This window comes from Equus asinus, chromosome 2 (genome assembly GCF_041296235.1).
Source record: "Equus asinus isolate D_3611 breed Donkey chromosome 2, EquAss-T2T_v2, whole genome shotgun sequence".
NCBI lineage: Eukaryota > Metazoa > Chordata > Mammalia > Perissodactyla > Equidae > Equus > Equus asinus.
The window spans coordinates 18,191,226-18,209,047 of NC_091791.1; the positions used below are offsets into that span (position 1 = coordinate 18,191,226).

The 17,822-nt window shown below is 43.0% G+C and overlaps 1 protein-coding gene across 7 annotated transcripts in view; it reads left to right on the forward strand.

Moving 5' to 3' along the window:
- Nucleotides 1–8,162: 8,162 nt before the first annotated feature.
- Nucleotides 8,163–17,822, forward strand: part of NRAP (nebulin related anchoring protein) — a 69,631-nt gene continuing 59,971 nt past the window's right edge. For 4 of the 7 annotated variants that reach the window (XM_070482875.1, XM_044750544.2, XM_070482893.1 and 1 more), the window contains exons 1-6: nt 8,163–8,585; nt 8,838–8,932; nt 9,494–9,581; nt 13,850–13,951; nt 16,431–16,535; nt 17,616–17,720. In XM_070482875.1, coding sequence (XP_070338976.1) covers nt 8,514–8,585; nt 8,838–8,932; nt 9,494–9,581; nt 13,850–13,951; nt 16,431–16,535; nt 17,616–17,720 — 567 coding nt within the window. In that variant the 5' untranslated portion in view covers nt 8,163–8,513. The remainder of the gene's footprint in view (nt 8,586–8,837; nt 8,933–9,493; nt 9,582–13,849; nt 13,952–16,430; nt 16,536–17,615; nt 17,721–17,822) is intronic. The other 3 variants (XM_070482877.1, XM_014867817.3, XM_070482900.1) reach the window with 1 other exon arrangement.

Below are 17,822 nucleotides of genomic sequence, written 5' to 3' on the forward strand. Positions count from 1 at the left end.
GCTGCTTTTAAAGAACTATCAACACCTTGAATGAAAGGAGCGAAATCTTCATGGTGTGACATCAGGCAAGAACCACATCCTGTCTTGTTTGCTTGCTTGCGCTGGTCCTGTCTTCAATATTGTCTCTAAAATCTCACCAGGTAAGGACATTTACTTGGTTTAAGAAAGATTGGCCCCAGGCAAGTGTAAGGAAATAATTATAATTTATTAACTTCTGCAGAAATCCTGAATTCCTGAATCTTTTTAACAGGCAGTTACCCTATTTCCAATATGGCTGTGCTAGAGGCTGAATGTTTGTGTCCCACCCCCCCAAATTCATATGTTGAAACCTAATGCCTAGTGTGATGCTGTGAGGAGGCAGGGCCTTTGGGAAGTGTGAAAATCCTGAGAGTGGAGACCTGGTGAATGCGGTTAGTGCCCTTCTAACAGAGGCTGCTTCCTAGCCCCTTCCACCATGTGAGGACACAGAAGTTGCAGTCTGCAGCCCCAAAGAGAGCTCTCACCAGAACCTGACCATGCTGGCACCCCGACCTTGGACTTCTAACCTCTACAACTGTGAGAAATACATTTCCGTTGTTTATAAGCCACCCAGTCCATTGTATTTTGTTATAGCAGCCGGAACAAACTAAGACAGGGTGTGCTACTCTTCATTTAGCACCCATGTTTCTGAAATGTTGGGGTAAACTAAATCATTATAGACACTAAGATAATAATTTGCTTTTAATGGAATTCAATTGTGAATCATTTGAGAAATGAAAAATCCTATTAGCAAAGCAATTAAGTTACTCTCTAATTTAGAAATTTTAAGTTTTTGCAGTTTATTCCTGAAATATAGTGAAACGCAATATTAGATCTGGAAGGGGCTTTAATAACTAATCCTTCTGCTCATTTTATAAAGAATCCGAGGTTCAGAGAAGTTGCCCACATCACAAGCTTGTTAGTGGCAGAACCAGGATCAGGTTGCCTAGAAAAATAGTGAATTAGCCATTTACAGGAAGGCTCTATCGTAAATTATATCATGCAAATGTTAAAATGTATTGCACATGGGAAGCCATTACTGGCTCAGACTGGAAGAGGATTTGAAGGAAAACTTTCTTTTTTCAGATCTTAAGCGTGGGCTGGCATGGGAAACTCCAAATGTATTGCTCTGAGGATGGCTTATCACAGTATTAACAAATAAAATCATGGATATACGGAAGGGAAGAAACAATTTTGAACTTTTCCTTCTATAATAATTGTGCTGACATTTTGCATCCAAATGATATTCTCTCCTGACTCTTATGTCCTCTGTCTCTCTAGCCTGGGTCCATGTCATGGTTTTATGCTTCCTCTCAGATTCACATGATTGGAGCGTGAGTCTTCCTCCTCGCCCTGGAAAAGTCCCCCAACTCCATTATTCAGATGGTTTCCCAAGAGCTGGCCTCATGAGTGCTCCTGGGCTGTCCCCCGGACCTTCCCTCCAGCCCGCTTCCCTGGTCACCAGGCTGCTGCCACTAACCCTGAGGAGCTCCCCAGTGTCACCCTCATCCTGCTGGGCACAGTACCCGCAAGGGGGGCCACCCGTGATTGCTTCTCCACTTCTTCAGAAGACAGCTCAGGCCAGGCTGTGACTTTATACAGGACTCTGCTGAAGGATATCCCTTAATTAACAGCAATGCTACTCTTAAGACCCACAGGCCCAAACTCCAACTCTGGCTGAGGCATCAGCAGGCTTCTGCGAGGGGGGATAAAGGGTGGGTCCGGGCAGAATTCCCTGAAAGGAGGAATTCATGTTGTACCTGTTGTGGATTGATTGCCTCTCAGCTTGAAATTCACCTTTTTGTCTGTTCTGTGAAAAGTGACCTGGGCCCTTTAAGTAGTTTTCCTTTGCCTGTGGCCCCATGTTAAGTTTTGTCAGTAGGGAGCGCTGGAGGAAGAGTGCAGGAGGGAAAGGTTCTGCTTCCTGGCTCTGGTGTTCTGGCCTGCTCCTGGAGAATCAGGCTCCTGCAGAAGGGCTGGCCTCTCAGCTTACCATCCCTGGCTTTCCCAGTGCCCAGCTACTGCTGTGCCTGGTGACCAGCAGCACCCAGCAGCCAGCAACTTCCTTGGCATCCCCTTCAGGTGGTTTTGTAGCAGAGTGCCTCCTTTGAGACACATCCCGAGGAAGAGCTCTCTCTGGCACCTAGAGGGTAGACTTCCAGAAAGTTCTAGAGGACAGATTTCTAGCAAGTTCTACTGATGCAGCACCGCAGTGACTTCTCTGCTGTCTAGTGAGCCACGGCTCTGCTCTCTCCAGTAAGGTTTGAATCTCAGCCTTGGGGTGGGGAGAGGGTAGGGGGCTCTTGCTTGGGCCCTCTCTCTCGGCTTTAGGGGTGGTGGCTAGTTATGGGATGTTATGTTACGTTATGCTGTTATGGGCTGGATTGTGTCCACCTTCCCCAAATTCGTATGCTGAAGTCCTAACCACGAGCTCCTCAGAATGCGTCTGTGTTTGGAGATAGAGTTTTTAAAGAGGTCAAATGAGATCCCTAGGGTAGGCTCTAACCCAGTATGACTGGTGTCCTTATAAGAAGAGATTAGGACACAGACACACACAGAGGGAAGGAAGACTGTGTGAAGACACAGAGAGAAGATGGTCATCTACCAGCCAAGGAGAGAGGCCTTGGAAGAAATCAACCCTGCTGACACCTTGATCTTGGACTTCCAGCCTCCAGAACTGTGAGAAAATAAATTTCTGTGGTTTAAGCCACCCAATCTGCAGGACTCTGTGTGGTGCCCTAGCAAACTAATACACATGTTATCGGCAAGTATATTGTATCTGCATTTGCTGTATTTTTTAGAGTTCTCTTTACTTTTTACTAGCCAATCTCTTGATATTCCAACCCCCTGTTGTAGTTAATTTATTATGTTAACCTTTTCCTGTTCAGATTACTGTGTGGTTTCTCTCTCTTCACTGGATCCAGATGGACAGACCAGCGTCTCCCCAATCCAAGAGCTGCCTCATTTCAGATTCTGTGGCCTCCAGCAGTGGGAATATCCATTTCTTGACTCAGAGGGAAAGCTCCATCCCACCTACAGGGTGTGTTGTGGTCCCCTGGCCCAGGAAAAGACAAGCACAGCAGTTGGATATGATTGTCCACACTTGAATAAGACTCCACCTGCAGACAGTCAAAGTCCAGGCCAGATGGGGTTGCACCGATTCCTCAGCCTCCATCCTCCCCATCAGCCTCCCCGCGAGAACTCTGGTCTGGTTGTTCCTGATGTCCTATGAGAAACCGCTTAGACCGGGGATTGGCACACCATGGCCTGTGGGCCCCGTTTTTGTACGGTATACAAGCTAAGAATGGTTTTTATATTTTTTAAGAGTTGTAAGAAAAAAGAAGAAAAAGAAAATGAAGATGGGATGGAGATAGTATGTGGTCCCTAAAACCTAAAACATTTAAAATCTGACTCTAACGGAAGTCTGTGGACCCTGTCTTAGACCAAAAGATACAATTCCATCTCCAAAGCAAATGCAATTTTCAACTAAAGAGTGGTCTCCAACCAGATTTAGGTTTGAGGGGAGGCAAAATATTTCTCTAATTTTCCTTGGCAGAATACTTCCCATGAACCAATTTATGTAAACAAACAGATCATTTGCTGAAACTCAGGGTGAAGCCTGACCAGTTAGGCAACCCCACTGACCTTGGACTTCCCCAGGGCGAGGAGAGATGCTAGCCTAACTCTGGTCACCACCATCTAGTGTGCAGGCCTCATGACTGCCTGGAAGAACTTGGCTCTGAAGCCAACAACTCCCCATCAGTGGGTACCCATGGCACTTCACTCTCTTTAACACCCCTAAGAACTTCCCCCAGGGCACCTGAAAGCCCCAAGGGATGGGGGTGAGGATGGAGTGGGAGTTCTGACCTGGGAAAGCGTGAGAGCCAGAGACAAGGGCTGCTTTGTGTATTCTCCACCCTAAGTGCCTGGACACAGTGTTGCACAGTGCAGAGGACTGGAATGATGGAACAGAATTGACATCCTCAGTGGGAAGAACAGGACAGTGGGAGTTCATGGAGCATCTTATAGAAACACTTTCTGCAGTCAGTTTTCTTGAATGACTGACTCTTGAGGTGCGCTATGCCACATCCCCTCGGCTCACCGATATTAGCTCCCTTTGGGTTGCCAGGCCCTCCTCTCGCTCCTGCAGGAGTGTCCCTCTGCTTCCCTGCCTCTGGGATTTCCCTGAATCTGCAAAAGTCCATTCAGTGTGTGCAGACAGGTAGATTCTAGAAGTGCAGGGGAGTGAATCCCCTTGAGAGTAACTTGCAGCCAATAGGGGATGAGAGTTGGGTGGATAAATGTCCCAGCCTCCTGTCCTTCGGTGGGACAGTTCTGGGGCACATTCTACACAGTTCCTCAGAGGGTTTCCGGTGAGATTGAGCCCCATTTGTCTATAGTGGGAATTAGCTCAGAATATACCTTTATTGACCCTCCTCCTTTCTCTGGCTCACTCACATAAAACCCTCACTCTTGCCTTGTGGAACCACCTCCAGAATAAACTACCTGCACCCAAGCCTTGCCTCAAGCTCTTCTTTTCGGAGAATGTAAACTAAGGGAGGCACAAATCGCCAGCACAGGAGGAACAACCCCAGTCCAACCAGAGTGACAGTGACAGAGTGGAGTCATAGATTTCTCTTCACTTCACATTTGTCATCCCTCTGTCACTTCAAAACCATTTCACATCCACAGCCCTGGAGGGCACTGGAAATGATTCAGAGCTAGGAAGAATTACCTCATATTCTGGATGACAGAACCAAGGTCCAAAAAGCTGAAGCAATGAGGCCACCATCAACAGGATGAGATTTAAAAGAGATAAATGAGTGCCACATGGAAGTTCAAAAAAGAAATCAATTGCCCATATATTGTACATGAGTCATTAATGTGAAACAAAAGGCTGTGGGGATTTTCATTGACCACAAGCTCCTTATGAGTCAAGATTTAACAAAACAAAACAAAAAAGCCAAGGCAACATGGGACGGTGTTGGCAGAAGCGTCCAGATCAAGGATCAACAAGACTGCATGTGATCCAGCTCTGGCTTACCACCATTGAGCCCAAGTCCTGGACTCTGCTGGTTGGACCATGTATCAGACACCTCTCCTGAGCCACTTTACATCCGCTTGGCCTCACCTGTCTTAGGGCCTTGCCTGCCTTGCCTCAGTAGTGGCAGCTAGTTCTCTGTGGGGTCTGGCCATGTTCACATGGGCACAACCAACAGCATCTTTGGCCTTCTGCTGCCCTGGGTTTCTTCCTGTTGCTGTTAAGGCATGAGATGCTGTGCGACTCCCTGGGCACATGCATAGCATGGAGGGGGAAGGAGTTAACACCCAATGGAGCAAAACTTTCACCAGTGGGAGGCAGGGGCCAACAGATACATTCTTCCCCTTTGCTTCCCCCTTCCTTCGCCTAGCAGATGTTCCTGAGTGGAAGTTGTTGATAAGGCCTCTTGGAAGATGGAGGTCAAGCAATTCAATGCATTTTATATCAGGTAGTGGCTGTTTTGAGAATGAACCCTCAAACTCTCCCCCCTCCACTTCCTGCCTCCTTACTTTTGTTCCCTGGAACTACATTTCTGAATAAAGTCCTTGTACATAAGCCTTTGCCCCAGGTTCTGTTTTCTGGGGAAGCCAGGCTAAGACAGATGTTGTCTGAAGCCATGCTGAAGGCCAGAGGAGTGTTGTGTGTTTCTTGGCTAAGACTGGGACAGCCTGATGTAATCACTGTGCCAGGGGACATGGCCCTCCCAGAGGGAGGGGGTGGGATGGATGGAGGAGAGAGCATCCACAATATCTCTCAAGCAGACGAGGGCTGTGTGTATCTTGTCCCAGCGATAAGTGTTCACTTTAGTTCCCTAAATTGTTCCATTTCCAAAATTTCTGATCCCTAATAAGTGCCTTTTAAGAGCAGATGTGATGGTACAAGTCAAATTCCACATCTTTCATTGTGGTAATCCTTGTTCTCCCGAGGGTGACGGCGGTTGTCAAGCACAATCAAACCTTAGGCAGAGAAGAACTGCTATGTAGAGTTTTTTCTTTAAGTGAAGTCTGACTGTGGTTCCTCATCCCTCTGAACGGGGGCAGAGTTCTTCCTCAGTGATTACTGGGGCTTCCAGCCCACTTCCTGGGTAAGGCTTGAGAAATCCGGAGCAGAGCTAAACACCTAGGACCCCTTCAGGTCTTTGTTCTTCGCCTTCACTGCCCTGTATCACATCTCAGTGTGGGAGTCTTCCTGAGCCTGGAGTCCCTACTTAGAGTCCCCATCCGGGGCTGAGAGGGCAGCCTGGTGCCCCACTGCTTATCCGTGGGGAGCCTCAGGCTGTACCCTCCCCACGGTGTCATGTGAACGATACTCTTCTTCACTTGCTTTACAGATTCCTCTTCCCCTCTGGCTCTCCCAACACGACACAAAAGTACTACTGATTTTCCTCCACCCTAGCTGGAGACACTCAGTGTAATCTTCTCAGAGGGTTTAGGCCAAAGGTCACTACAGCAGTCCCCCCTTATGCTCAGTTTTGCTTTCTGTGGTTTCGGTTACCCACGGTCAACGGCGGTCCAATAATTCTAAATGGAAAATTCCAGAAATAAACAATTCATAAGTTTTGAAGGAAGTCTTAAGTTTTGAATTGCCTGCTGTTCTGAGTAGCGTAATGAAATCTTGTGCCAACCCACCTGGGATGTGAATCATCCCTTTGTCCAGTGCGTCCACGCTGTATCCGCTTCCTGCCCAATGGTCACTTAGTAGCCCTGTTGTGTTCAAGTGACCCTCATTTTACTTAAAAATGGCCCCAAAGTGCAAGAGTAGTCATGCTGGCAATTCAGATATGCCAAAGAGAAGCTGCAAAGTGCTTCCTTTAAGGGAAAAGGTGAAAGTTCTCAATAAGGAATGAAAAAAATCATATGCTGAGGTTACTAAGTTTTACAGTAAATTTCTTGATAGCAAATTGTTAGAATTGTTCTGTTTTATTATTATTTATGTTAATCTCTTACTGTGCCTAATTTATAAATTAAACTTTATCACAGGTGTGTCTGTATAGGAACAGACAGTATCCACGGAAGGTCTTGGAATAAGGGACACTACTGTAATTGGTAGCCTGCCAACCGAGTATCGCCTGTGACTGTGTTTTATTGTTTAATTCCCAGTGTTTTACAAAACAGGGAATTTCAGGTGTAAATGCAGATATCTGGCTTCTATGGAAACATCGGAATATTGGCAGCATTGAGTACTGATTCCCTCATGACAAGTTGGTTGGGACTGAGGGGTGTTACTACTTTAGATGGGGCGTGTGCCCTCCCATTTGGGAGGGTCCCTACCATGACCTATGACTTCACCTCTGGCCCCTGTAGGTATTTTGGTGTGAATATTAAATTTGTTTCACTGATTCCATAAATACTTATTGAGTACTTTTCCCATATAAGGCCTTGTTCTGGGCACTGGGGACATAGAAATGACAACCAGGACCAAAGACCCTGTTTTGATGGAACTTCTATTTTGATGGAGGAGACAGATAATTTAAAAAAGTAAATATACCAACATTTAAGATGTCAGGTGGTGGTAACTGCTGTGAAGAACATCAAGCAGGGTAAGGGGCATGGAAGATAGTTAGCCAGGGGGTGCGGACAGGTGAGGCGCCATCTTTTCTAAGCTGTTTCTGGAAGGTCTGTGTTAAGGTGACTTTTAGATAGACACTGAAGGCAATGAGAGGCTTCATAAAGCCAGGAAAAGAGGGTTTGTCTTCAACCTGCCCCATTTCAGGCCTGGGAGGCAAGGGTATAAGCAGACAGGCCTTCTGGAACAGTCCAGAATAAAATGCAGAGGTCAAAACACCGAGAGTTCTCATTTCTTCTTATTTCTGCATTCCAGAAGAAGCTAAACACAACATCTTAATCAGTTTTCAGTCTCACTGTTGTAAACATTTTTAATAGATAAAACTCAAATTCAAATATGGCATGTACCCTTCAGTGGAGTGAATCAATCCTGTTTTATTTCCTGTATTTTTGGGAGCTGGCCTTTCTGCTTTAGTCATAGGCCTCAGAGAGCAAGCTTTTCTAATAAGATCGTGGGACGAGGGTGTGGTGTATGCCTTTGGATTCTTTTCTTGGGTTGTGATCACAGCTAGTGTTCAACTACTCCATGCTGCCTGATCGTACTTGAGGATTTGGTCATCCACATAAACATGATGCCGTTGTGAGTTCACTCTTCTATTTAGAGAAGCGTGTCAGCTAGAAATACCTCCACCTTATTTCCCAGACGCATGCGTGCTGAGAGAGTCTCCAAAATAGCCCGTTGAGTAAGTGGCAGCTTTAAAAGCCATCCAGCTGCTGGTTTCAAACTAGAAGGTCAGCAAAGGAAAGTGGAAGTTGGATTCTGAACGATCAAGGTGCCCGCGGGAATTTAACGGCGGTTGGGGTTGGGGACACTTGGACAACTAGACTGGGGCTTCTCCTTGGATTTCTTGCCTGTTGCCTGTCTTTGTCTTCTGTCTTCAGACGTCAACATGAATGTGCAGGCTTGCTCCAGGTGTGGGTACGGGGTGTACCCTGCTGAGAAGATTAGTTGTCTAGATCAGGTCAGTAGACATTTCTTGGCATTTGGGAATAATAACAAACTTGGGAAATTAATCTTTTCATATGTGGATGTGTGGGTTTTTGGAACCACCAAAAAAAAAGGTGTATTTCCCACCTTTCTTCTGTTGGAGCCATGTGTGTGTGTGTTTACCATCATTTTATTCCCTAAAACTCAATTTTTTACCCTGAAACATGGAAGAATCCTGAGTCTGAGAAAAGGTAATTTTGCTAAGTCTTTTCTATGTGATTTCTAGATATGGCATAAAGCGTGTTTTCACTGTGAAGTTTGCAAGATGATGCTGTCGGTTAATAACTTTGTGAGTCACCAGAAAAAGCCGTACTGTCATGCGTAAGTGTTTAATGCCCCTCCCCACCACGGCTTGAGTTTTATTTTTTAACAAGTAGCCAACCAGAGGTTCAAATCACACACTTCAGGGTTAAATCAAGAACCATCTTCTCAAAAGCTTTTACTTACTTAAAATCATTGAAGAGACCTAAGACAAGATTTTATGCAATGGACAGGAAGATGAAAGTTTCAAGTTTCTTAAAAGTAAAAGATCAAATCTATCCAATATAACCTCATGTCAAATTATGAAATATTGTGCAGAACAATGTAATTACCACAGATATGCATATGGAGCTTTAAAATTTTTTCTTCTAAATAATTTCAGAATCTTTTTCATTTTGTTCCAAAAGTTTTTGAGTTACCATTGCCAGCTAAATTTGGTCTTTATATTGAATTAATTTGGTTTAATTTTTTTCCTTTAAGACTTATTTCCTGTAAAATCTTGCACTTAATTATTGTGTTCTATTTATTGATTTAAAAAAATGGCTGTACCTTTAAAAACAGTCACTCCATCATCTCGGATATGGTACATTTCTAATTTTGGTTTGTATCTAATTTTTGTAGCCATAACCCGAAGAATAACACTTTCACAAGTGTCTATCACACTCCGTTAAATCTAAATGTGAGGAAGTCTCCGGAGGCCATCTGTGGGGTAAGTTACTTAATTTTGAATGTCAAAATAGCCTTTAAAGAAAATTTCTTCCCTCGGGTACCTGTTAAGTTTTTAAGCGTCTCTGTCTAGATATGAACCTGCCCGTTTTCTCCACACACACATGCAAAGAGCAGTTAAGTAAGAAATACTGCTCTGTCTTACCACATTATAGGGGCCAGTACCCAGGATAAACTGGCTTGAACATCCGGGATCCTTGTATCCGGTGTCATCTCTCTGTGTCTGCGAGCTCTGGGCACATTGAAGGCAATTTATACAATAGGCCCTACATACACTAGGTGCTTAATACATAAAGCAAAGTTTATATAGTTGTAAAATATTACAAGAGGCTTCACCTTCTTTCCCCCCATGATATTTTGGTACCGAAAATTAAAAACCGCCAGTTCCACGCTCTTAGAACTCCCTAAATTCAGTAGTGTTTAGTTATTTGCAGCCTCTCTTTCCCCTTGGGCTGGGGGGTAGATCAAAGATATTTTGGTTTGAAAGTGATATTTGGGTAGACAAGGAGGCCATGTTGATTAACCAACCTCTTTTGCAAAACCAACAGTGGAGTTTTGTCAAATAACTAGCGATTGATTGAACGCTCATATTTATTAAAATGATGAATCATTCAACTTCTCTCCCCCATCCCCCACAAGAAGCTGCTCTGGGGGACGGAGCTAGCTGCTTTCTAAAATTAGCAAATTACACATGAGATGGAAGGCTCCCTAGTAATCTGCCTTCCTAATGTCCCCTTGCCTCAGACCGACTCTCCTGCTTGCCCGGGCTACGGTCCTGCTCAAGAAAGCGTGTATTAGATCAAGTTTATCCTTGTTGTGTGGTCTCTACTCGTCCTGCCAAGCAGCTTGTTTCACTAAGTGCTTTGCACTAATTGTGAGTTTATTTTTTTTAACAAGCTATGTAACGTTTACGGTACCATTGCTTAAATCACTTAATACACATTCCAATCCGATCGAGTAAATACTGTTATTATCCCATCCTGCTTGGTGAGGAAACTGAGGCTCAGAGAATTGCTCCCATATCATTGATTTCTAAGGATTCACAAGCATTAAGAATTCACAAGCAATCCTAGATTACTGAGAAGGCTAATTCTTTTAGGGTTTTGTTTTCATCTCCTGATGTCTAAGAACAGCTACGTGATGTTACAATAAGTCCTGCATTTAGCTCTGACTTAAACAAACTGCCAAGCACTCAGCTAGGCTCTTTATCTATGTTGTCTCATTCGTTCTTCACAAGAACTCTCTGTAATATCGTCGTATTGCAGATGGGCAGACTGAGGCTCAGAGAGGTTAAGTCACTTGCCCAGTTTTATCCAGCTAGTTGAGTGAGTGCAAATCCAGATCTATCTAACTTTAACACCCATAATGTAAACTGCTCCATTGACCTACTTCTGTGTACGTAGGGGGCGGCAAACTCTGCAGAAGGAAAAAGGTACCTGTTTATGTTTTCAAATATCCAATGTTTCTGCAATTGTGTAGCTAAAGTTTGACGGGTTAAACCCAAGGAGATGTTCCTACACATCAGAATGCTGATTGTATGGATTACACTCTGTACAGATAGATCCATAATATGTGTATTTTTCCACCCTGCACTAGACCTCAACAGGCATGTCCCTACCTTACAATCACACAGCAGCTCACACAGTATTTACCTTTCTTTGAGGTCATAGTGGATTCACTTTCTTTTAACTGTGTATGACAGGCCCAACCCGGAGTGAGGCTGGGATCGTCACTGGTTCTATTTCCCAGCACAGACAGTGATGTGAACTCCCCAGGAGGCCTGTGTGTGTGTGTTTGTTTGCGTCTATGTGAATATGCGTGTATGCCTATAAGTATGTATGTGTGTACATGGGGAGTGTATGGATGTGTGTATGTAGTTGTGGATAGGTGTGCACGTGCATACATACATGTGTACATGGTGTGTATACATGCGGGTGTACACACATACACACACAGACATGTATGTGGGTGTCTGTGCGCTTATGTGCATGTGTGGGGTGTATGTGTGTATATGTGTATGTCTCTGTGTGTATCTGTCTATATACGGGGTGTGTAATGTGTGTGTGCATGCATCTGTGTGTATATGCATGCGTGTATGTGTCTACATGAATGTGTGTGTGTGTGTGTGTGTCTGTGTACCAAACAGTTGACTGTGGAGATCGCTTTCTCCTCCTTTCCCATGTGGGAAAAATTCAAATGGACAACTGTGTCCCTCCTAGGCCCCAGATCTTATAACTACCCTAGAGAGTGTGATCGATTCCTTTCCTAGCCCCTTGCATCTCTGACAGACTTTGCCAGTTGAATAAAAACACAAATTCATTGTACATGTGTTAAAATTAAAAAGTAGGGTAAAGATTTTGAGCTGGCATTTAAAGCAGATCGACAATTTTCTTTTTCCTAAATGACACTCTTTTAAAAGTAAATAAATATTTACTTCAGACAAAGTTTCCTGTTTGGTAAGTGTGGTTGGAATTTTTAGGAGAATAAAACATCCAGATTCTCTTCTATTCAGAGAATGAACTTTAGACTTTAATGCTTCCCAACCCCACTAGTAACATTTATGGTTTTTTTCCCTCTTCCTACTTCCTCAGAATAACCACGAATCTTGTAAAGGTCTCTGGGGTGGCAGACACTCCCCAGTGAAGAATTTGTCCTGTGGGAGGAGGACAGCAAATGCAGCTTCTTGGAAGTAGGGTAGATTATCTACTTTGGTCATGTGTTTCTGATTCGTTAAGTCAGTGGCTCTCAAGGAGGACAATTTTATCCCCCAAGGGACATTTGGTGATGTCTGGGGACTTTTTTGATTGTCAAACGGGAAGCGGGTGGGATCACTCTTGGCATCTGGTGGATAGAGGCCAGCTGTGCTGCTAAACTTCCTGTAATGCACAAGACAGTCCCCACAACAAAGCATTAACTGGCTCCAAATGTCAGTAGTGCTGCCAACACGAAACCCTTCCTTAAGTCTATGTAATGTTCATGGTAGTTTCTCAAAATCCAAGGGAAAGAGCCTGTAAAGATCTCTCAATTTATATATTTAAAAATATACATATTGGAACTGCATTAAGCAGTAGCAAGCCCAGAATGTCAATGACAGAAAGTGCCTTAATATGGAACTAGAATTCCTGGATTCTGAACTTCACTCTGCTAACCCACTGAATGAGTTTAATAAGTTCACTTCTTTTCCCTGAGCTTCATTCCTTGTCTGTAAAATTATTTAAACTTCAGCTTGTTAAAATTGCAGATTTCTAGGCCTTATTTTAGACCTCGTAAATTATAGTATCTGGGTTTGGACCTAAGACTTTCTAATTTTTTTCTTTTATGGTTAGTCCTTTCTCTGTTCCCTGTAAGAATTCTTTGCCTGTCCTGAGGTCATGAAGATATTGTTGAGATGTCAGTTCTCTCCAGATTGATCTACACATCCAATGCAATCTCAAAATCCCGGTATTTTTTGTAGAAGTTGACAAACTGATTCTAAAATTGATATGAACATACAGATTCTAGAATAACTGAGATATCATGAGGAACGAAATTGAAGGACTTTGGTTACCAGATTTCAAGACTTACTCTAAAAGTAGTAGTCATTAACTCAGTGTTGTGTTGGCATAAAAATAGACAAATAGACTAGTGGAATACAATGCAAGACCCAGAAATAGAACTGCATGTATGTGGTCACTTGAATTACAACAAAGGCATCACTGCACTTCAATGTAGCAAGAATGAACTTTCACTAAGTGGTACTGGAGTGGCTGGATGTTTGAATGGAGAAAGATGAACCATCTACCTCACCCCAATACACAAAAATCTACTGAAGGTGTATTATAGATCAAGATGTTAAAGGTAAGATTATAAAGCATAGGAGAACACCTCCATGAATTTGGGGAGCCAGCATTTTAACAAGCTCCCTGGGTGACTGTTGCACAGACTGCATACAGGTAAGAACCTCTACATAGTGTCTAGTGTCTTCCGACATTACTCTAACCTGAATACTTGGTGGTGTGTGATAAGCTCACAAGGAATTTCAGTCTTTTTAATTGCACTGCTAAATGGAGCTTTGCACACGGCAGGGCCTTTGTATGTGCCGCCTGGCTAGTGGAACCAGTGAAACCACAGTGAGACTGACAGAGCAGAGTGTGTTAGTGCAGTTAAGATGCTTTGCAGTTGAGCCTTATGAAAATCCCCCAAATGTAGCTATATATTATTATTTTTCTCTTATCTGATGGAAACATTACTGACGACATCTTCATTGTGTAGATTGATGACCAAGACAATGGCAAACAGTTTAAATCTGTTTTTCACTGGGACATGAAAGCCAAGGATGGGGCAGCCACGCCTAACAGACAACTGGTGAATGAGGTGAGAGAAGAGTTATGAATGGGTTTGGAAAGAGAGCAAAGAATGACATGCATGCAAATGAAATGTATTATCATTATTACTTCTAGGGGAAATCAATTAGGCTTTCTTTTATCCAGTGTGTAATTCCAACTATCTACAGAAGACCTCCATCAATGTCCTAGCATCGCCTCCACTGTATCTACTCCAGTCCAAGCTCACTGACTTCTCCTTCCAACCACTGTGTTTCTATCATCGGGAACAGCCATCAAGGCTAGAAACCAAAGCTATCCTTTCCTCCTCTGACACTTCACTCAGCTCTGCCTCTTCCCCTGCATTTCACTATCACAGCTCTGATCCACATCGTCTACTGCCTGGACCTTTATGAAGGCCTTGGAGATGGCCTTCCTTCTTCCAGATTTGCCTCTCTAGAGTCCAGCCTGTCGTGTGATATTGGTCACACACAGCTTCCTGGATGGATGTCCCTGGCTTACTCTTCCCGTCACCCAAGAATTTATGGTCATTCGCTATTAATAGCCTCATCATTTCAAAATTCCTCAGCCATTTGTTTTTAATTATATGCATAATACTTGCATTTTCCAATTGCTAAAAAAATCCAAACAGTACCAAGCTAACCCCTTGTCCACCATCTCCAATTCTAGTTCCCTTTATAGCGATACCCATTGTGATCAATGTTGTGGGTAATCCTTCCAGAATTTTCTCTCTTCGTTTACAAATAATGTCTTTATTTTTATTTTTTAGTACTTACATTTGGACATGGCTCTGCCACTTATTGAGGGATATTTAATGAGTTATTTAGTCATTCTTTGCTTCAGTTTTCTCATCTGTAAAATGAACCTCAAGCAGTTTCTGATTCACAGAACTATTTAAGGTTTAAAGAGCACATAAATGTAAAGGTCTTAGAACATTGGTAGGCACAATAAATATTAGCTATTATTTTTTATTGAAAATTGTATATGTATATTTCTATTAGAATATATAGTTTTATTTTTTTGTGAAACAATATGCATTGTTTTGTAGCTTGTACTTTTCACTCAACAAATGTCTTAGAGATATTTCTACATCGGCATCCTTTTAAGCTGTTGTGGATGGGTGTATCATGGGTATAACCATTAAGAATGGATGTATCATGCTCTCCTATTGATGGGCAGGATTACTTCTATTTTTTTCTATCACAAAGTTGTAATTTAACACCCTTGTGCATGACCTCTTTTGGACACAAGTGAGTGTTTCTCTTGAACAGATACTGAAAAATAAGGTTGCTAGGTCAAAAGTTGTGTGCCTTTTAAATTTTAATGGACACTGTCAAATTGCTCTCTAAAATGGCTGTACATTTTATACTCCCATAGGCAGAGTGTGACAACACCTATTTCCCCAACACTCTCACCAACACTTGGTGTTACCAGATAAAAGCTTTGACAATCTGTATCTCGTTTTTTTAATTTAAACTTTCCTGATTGCTAGTATACTTGGGCATATTTTCACATATGAATGATCTGTCTTTCCAGATTTCTAAAGGCTGGCTCTACCCAACCTGTGCAGTTTGGCCCACCTCCAGACCACTTGGCTCCCCATCTCTTCCCCTTAATTCCAATTAAACCCATCTCCTCATGAGCTTTCACATGAAGCCCATCACTGCCTTCATGCTTTTTTTCATGGCAGTCCCCACTCCTGGAATTTGTTCAACAAATATTTATTGAGTCTACTATGTGCCAGGTACTCTTCCAGGCTCTTGGAATACGTTAGTGAACAAACAGATGAAAGCCCTGCCTTCATGGAACTTACCTCCTAGAGCAGATGTCTTTCTTTCTCCTTTTGCATCTGTTAACTGACCTCAGCCCAGAGGTCCAGCTCAAATTCCATCTTCCTATCCAAAACAGGGCCCATCACATACAGACTGTTTTTTAAAAACTCTCATTGTATTTATCTTCAAGACAGTACATCAAAGCACATTAATGTTTTCTAATCACTAATTGTTTCATCTGTTAGTTTTCTCTCCCTAGGTAGGTCACAAGCATCTTAAAAGAGCAACTTTATCTTCCTTTTTCTTTGCTTTTTTTCCTCCCAATGTTAATTGCTTAACCCAATGTTAGGCACTAAACAGGTAGTAGGTCGTTGAAGCTTGGCTGAATAATGCTGATTCATCTCAGACTGCCTGTCCATAGCGACTCCCTGCTGCCCCATCTTGGTGCAATGATGAGCAGAGAAATGTAAAGTTACATTTGGAACTCTTCTATGACATAAGTGAATCTCAGAAAGTTCAATTATTTAGGATATTAGCTTATTTTCTGGTTTGAAAAAAAAATGAATATTCTGGTTAGCTGAGACTCCTATGCCAGTAGGCCTTTATAGTTTTTAGAGAATTTCTATCTTACTATTGACAGTATGGGAGCGTTGCTAGGCGGGTGGGGTAGGTAGGGAGATCTTACTAACCAAGTGTGTATGGGGGGTGTTCGTATGCATTTTTGTGTTTCCTTTGTAGACAGCCTATTGGACCGGATATGGGGAAGGGAATGCTTGGTGCCCAGGAGCTCTGCCAGACCCTGAAATCGTAAGGATGGTTGAGGCTCGAAAGTCTCTTGGTGAGGTACGGGCCCTAGAAATTACTTCAGTAATTAGTTATCAATTAGTTTAAATGTTCCTTTATTTTTAGGATTGTGGTAGACAGAATAATGCTCTCCTCTCCCAAAAAGTCCCATGTCTTAATCCCTGGAATCCATGTATAAAGTACCTTACATGGCCAAAGGGACTTTGCACATGTGATTAAGGTAAGGATATTGAGATAGGAAGATTATCCTGGACTATTAGGGTGGACCCAATGTAATCACAAAGACCCTCATAAGGAGGGAGGCAGGAGGGTCAGACTCAGAGAAAAGGTGATATGACAACAAAAACAGCAGTCATAAACCAAAGAATGCAAGCGTTCTCCAGAAACTGGAAAAGACAAAGAAATGGATCCTCCTCTAGAATTTCCAGAAGGAAGCAGCCCTGATGGCCCATTTTAGACTTCTGACCTCCAGCACTGTGAGAGAGACCTTAGTGGGTTTTCATGTAGGAAAGGCAATTTTATCCCAGATTGTGGAAATCCTTAATGATTTGCACATAGTAACCTCTAGTCTTCTCCACATACCCAAGGCACCTACCCTTGGAAGAAACCACTTTGGAAAATATTGTTAGTCTTTAGTGACTTTTCCTTTAGCAAATGGAAAGAAAACAACAGAAACAAATGTTAGGGCGCTGTGTCTCATTAGGAAAACCAGCCATCAGAGATATTCAAAAAGTAAGGAGGAAAAAACACAGACACTTCACTCCCAAAGCTGTAGAACTGTCTCTAATGGACAAGTCACAGAAAAGTCTCCTGCATATTAATTGCCGCATATCATACATGCCTTTGAGTCAAAGAGCATCCCTTGGGTTACGCCAGGTTCCACGTAACTTGATGTAAACATTGAAGGAGAAACCCTTTGACCTGGGAAATAGGATTCCTTCAGTGCTGAAGATGTTACTCAATTCACCAGTTGAATAACGTCTTCAAATTTATTCCAAGTGATTGAAATATTTTCCTAGTGCCTTATAAATCCAGTTGCATGGGTTCTGAGCATGCTTGCTATGGCAGTTTGTTTGGTATCGTGTCAGTTCGCACACTGATGTTGGTTCTGACCAGCAGGAGTATACAGAAGACCCTGAGCAACCAAGTGGCAAGGGCAGCTTTCCAGCCATGATCACGCCTGCTCATCAAAGGGCCAAGAGAGCCAACCAGCTGGCCAGCCAAGTGAGTGTCTTAATGCTTATTCACCTTTGATTTTGCTAATTTTTGTTGTTAATGAACCCCTGGGATTCAGAAAGAATCCAATAAGAGAGTGCTGTGGGGCAG